The sequence below is a fragment of the Gymnodraco acuticeps genome, unplaced genomic scaffold, assembly GCF_902827175.1.
Source record: "Gymnodraco acuticeps unplaced genomic scaffold, fGymAcu1.1, whole genome shotgun sequence".
Taxonomy (NCBI): Eukaryota; Metazoa; Chordata; class Actinopteri; order Perciformes; family Bathydraconidae; genus Gymnodraco; species Gymnodraco acuticeps.
The window spans coordinates 596969-600078 of NW_022989861.1; the positions used below are offsets into that span (position 1 = coordinate 596969).

Consider the following 3110-nt stretch of genomic DNA (forward strand, 5'->3'; position numbering starts at 1 on the left):
ACCAGAAGCTTCATGTATGTCGGTATATATAATGTGCTTTCTTCTGTAATTGGTCATGTGAAAACCTATTGAAATTATGAGTGGTTTATCAGTAAAAACAGGGCTGAAAGAAAAAGGTTGTTAGTCATATCATAATATAATAATATCAATTCAAGAAACATGTTTATTAGGAATGTTTGATTTTAAAATGGCTCATTTGGAATATTTGCTCTTTAAAGAAAATGGGTAGCTCTTAAAAGAGCTTTTGGTTTGGAGGAGCCATGGTGACCCTACACCACTTTATGCTGCCATGACACTCTCCTCATTCAAATAGGAGCAGAAGGTCTCCCGCAGTTGGATGGATCGGCATGTGGCGTTGTTTGAGCCCATCATAGGTGCATCGCGCAGGGTTGGAGCTTCATCACTCGACTCTGCGACGACAGGGACGACAGGTGTGCGTGATGACCTTCCTATTGTCTTCCTGCGGAGGAAGTTGTGCAACACACAGGTGGCCTTCACACACAACTCTGTTACCTCCGGGCTGGTGGTGATGACACGCCGGAACATTCTCCACTGAGATGAGAGGATGCCAAACGCACATTCAACCACCAACCTGGCCCGGCTGAGGCGGTAGTTGAACAGCCTCCTTTCACGCGTGAGCTGACGTCCAGGGAACGGACGCAGCAGGTTGTCCAGCAGCGGAAAAGCCTCATCTCCAACAAACACATGGGGAAGAAGGCCGAGCCGCTCTGCTCCTGGGATGACGGTGTCAGGTGGTAGCTGCAGACTGCCATCTCTGAGGCTCTCTCCAAAAGCGGAATTCCGCAGGCTCCCACCGTCGCTGCTCCTTCCAAAACCTCCGACATCCACTACCCTGAAGAGGTACTCAGCATCCACGACAGCCAGCAGTATCAAGGAGTGGCTGGACGTGTAGTTGAAGTAGAGGGACCCAGAATTTGCCGGAGCCTGGATCACCACGTGCTTCCCATCAATGGCACCAACGCAATTTGGAAAGTTCCAGCGCTCCTGGAACCCAGCAGCGATGGCTCTCCAGTCCTCCGTCTGTGGTACCGGCATGGTCTCCTCGACCAGCGCGGTCCAGATGGCACCCGCAACCTCCTTGACGATAACAGCCACTGTTGCATGCCCGACCCGATAGCTGAATGCTATGGTCCTGTACGAGTCACCGGTTGCCAGGTACCTGAGAAAAAAGTAATATACAAGATTTTAAAAAAAGAAAGTAATACGCCACGCAGACACACACACACACCACAGACACACACATCACAGGCACACACATCACAGACACACACATACACCACAGGCAGACACAAACACCACATACACACACATCACAGACACACACATCACACACATCACAGACACACACAGCACAGACACACACATCACAGACACACACACCACATACACACCAACACACACCACAGACACACACATCACAGACACACACATCAGACACACACATACACCACAGGCAGACACAAACACCACATACACACACATCACAGACACACACACCACAGACACACCAACATACCACAGACACACACATCACACAGACACACACCACAGACACACACATACACCACAGGCAGACACACACACCACAGACCACAAACACACACACACACACACACACACACACACACACACACACAGGGGAGCAATACTGCGTTTACCTAGCTATCTTAATTAATGTCATTCATCTGAACTACATCACAGACTTCATTCATCCATTGCATGCATTCTCTCTCTTTATATACAGAGTAGGGGTGCACCGAATGGGAAATTCTTGGCCGAAACCGATACCGAAAATAGGAAACAGTTGGCCGAAAAGCGAATGCCGAAAGGCCGAAAATGATTAATAGAAATATATATATATAATGTATACATTTTTTACCAATGTTGTTCAGCTACCTGATTATGGAAATAGACATGATTATGGCAAAACTTAACTTAAATAATAATCACTATTATGGGTCCATAAAACATTTATTCAGCACTTTTGAATGCATACAGTACATTTATATATGTCATGTATTATTGCTAAAAAACATTATATCGCAGTCTTAGTGTCGCCAACTCGTTTCTAATATGCAAAGACAACAAATGCGTCTATGATGTATTTTCGATCATACGAGATCTCTCTCCCCAGTCTGTGTGCGAGGGGGCGGGGCAGTTTACACACACGCAGCTGCTACATGCAGCGGAGCACACTGCGGAGATGGCGGAGAGAACGCGCTCCGAGGTGTGGTTAAACTTTACCCGTCTCGATGTGGAGAATACTTGTTACCATAAGTGCAATAAGAGTTTAGCATGTAAGCACGAGCAATTTGTCTAAACATTTAGCAAAAGTGCACCGCATGCAGACGGAGGAATGTACCGAAAGCCGAAAGGGCCTTTTTAACCATTTTCGGCCGATAACTTTCGGTGGCCGAATATTCGGTGCATCCCTAATACAGAGTCATATTAAAGAAGTAGAAATACACACAACGTACCGTAGGCAGATGGCGAGTCGCTCGGCGGGTCCGATTGACAAACGCATACGGGTGTCTGCCTTTGCAATCAGTGGACCGACTTTTCCGAGCAACTCGTCGAACGCGTCTTTGCTCATCCTGAAGTACTGCTGAAACAGTACACCATCCAGGCGGAGCTCTTGGACAAGAACGTGGTATTCCCCCCGTTGCAGACGTTTTCTGAGTATTGTATTTACCCAACAGCGACGCACTATACGTGGCCTCCTGCGAGACATTGCATAAACCAACGCTACCGTTGCTACAAAACCGGCATCCATTTTGGCAATAGTGTAGAAGAACCGGGCTTTTTTTTGCTTTGTATGCTGGGGGCGGGCGGGAGATTCCTGATTGGTTGTTGGTCGCCTTGGGCGCGAGAAAGCGCCAAGCCTCAGACACGCCCAGCTTCAAGCTTTTTCGACGCCTGTAGTGTAGACGGGCCGTTACGGCTGCGCCGCGGCAAAAATAGGATTCATCCTAATTTTAGAGAAGCGCTGCGCCGAGCCGCTTCTGGGACGCGTCTGAGCCGTAACCCGGCGCGTGTGGTGTAATAGCACCCATTGACTAGAGTGGCCGCGATCCTTACGACCGCTGCGG

The 3110-nt window shown here is 48.4% G+C and overlaps 1 protein-coding gene across 1 annotated transcript; it reads right to left on the reverse strand.

The window, feature by feature from the left end:
- Positions 1-279: 279 nt before the first annotated feature.
- LOC117563006 (protein ANTAGONIST OF LIKE HETEROCHROMATIN PROTEIN 1-like) lies at positions 280-2869 on the reverse strand. The gene is made up of 3 exons (XM_034241111.1): positions 2499-2869; positions 593-1180; positions 280-460 (listed from the first exon to the last, which is right to left on the reverse strand). Exons 1-3 carry the CDS (start codon positions 2792-2794, stop codon positions 280-282), a joined length of 1065 nt encoding a protein of 354 aa, XP_034097002.1. The 5' UTR covers positions 2795-2869.
- Positions 2870-3110: the final 241 nt, after the last annotated feature.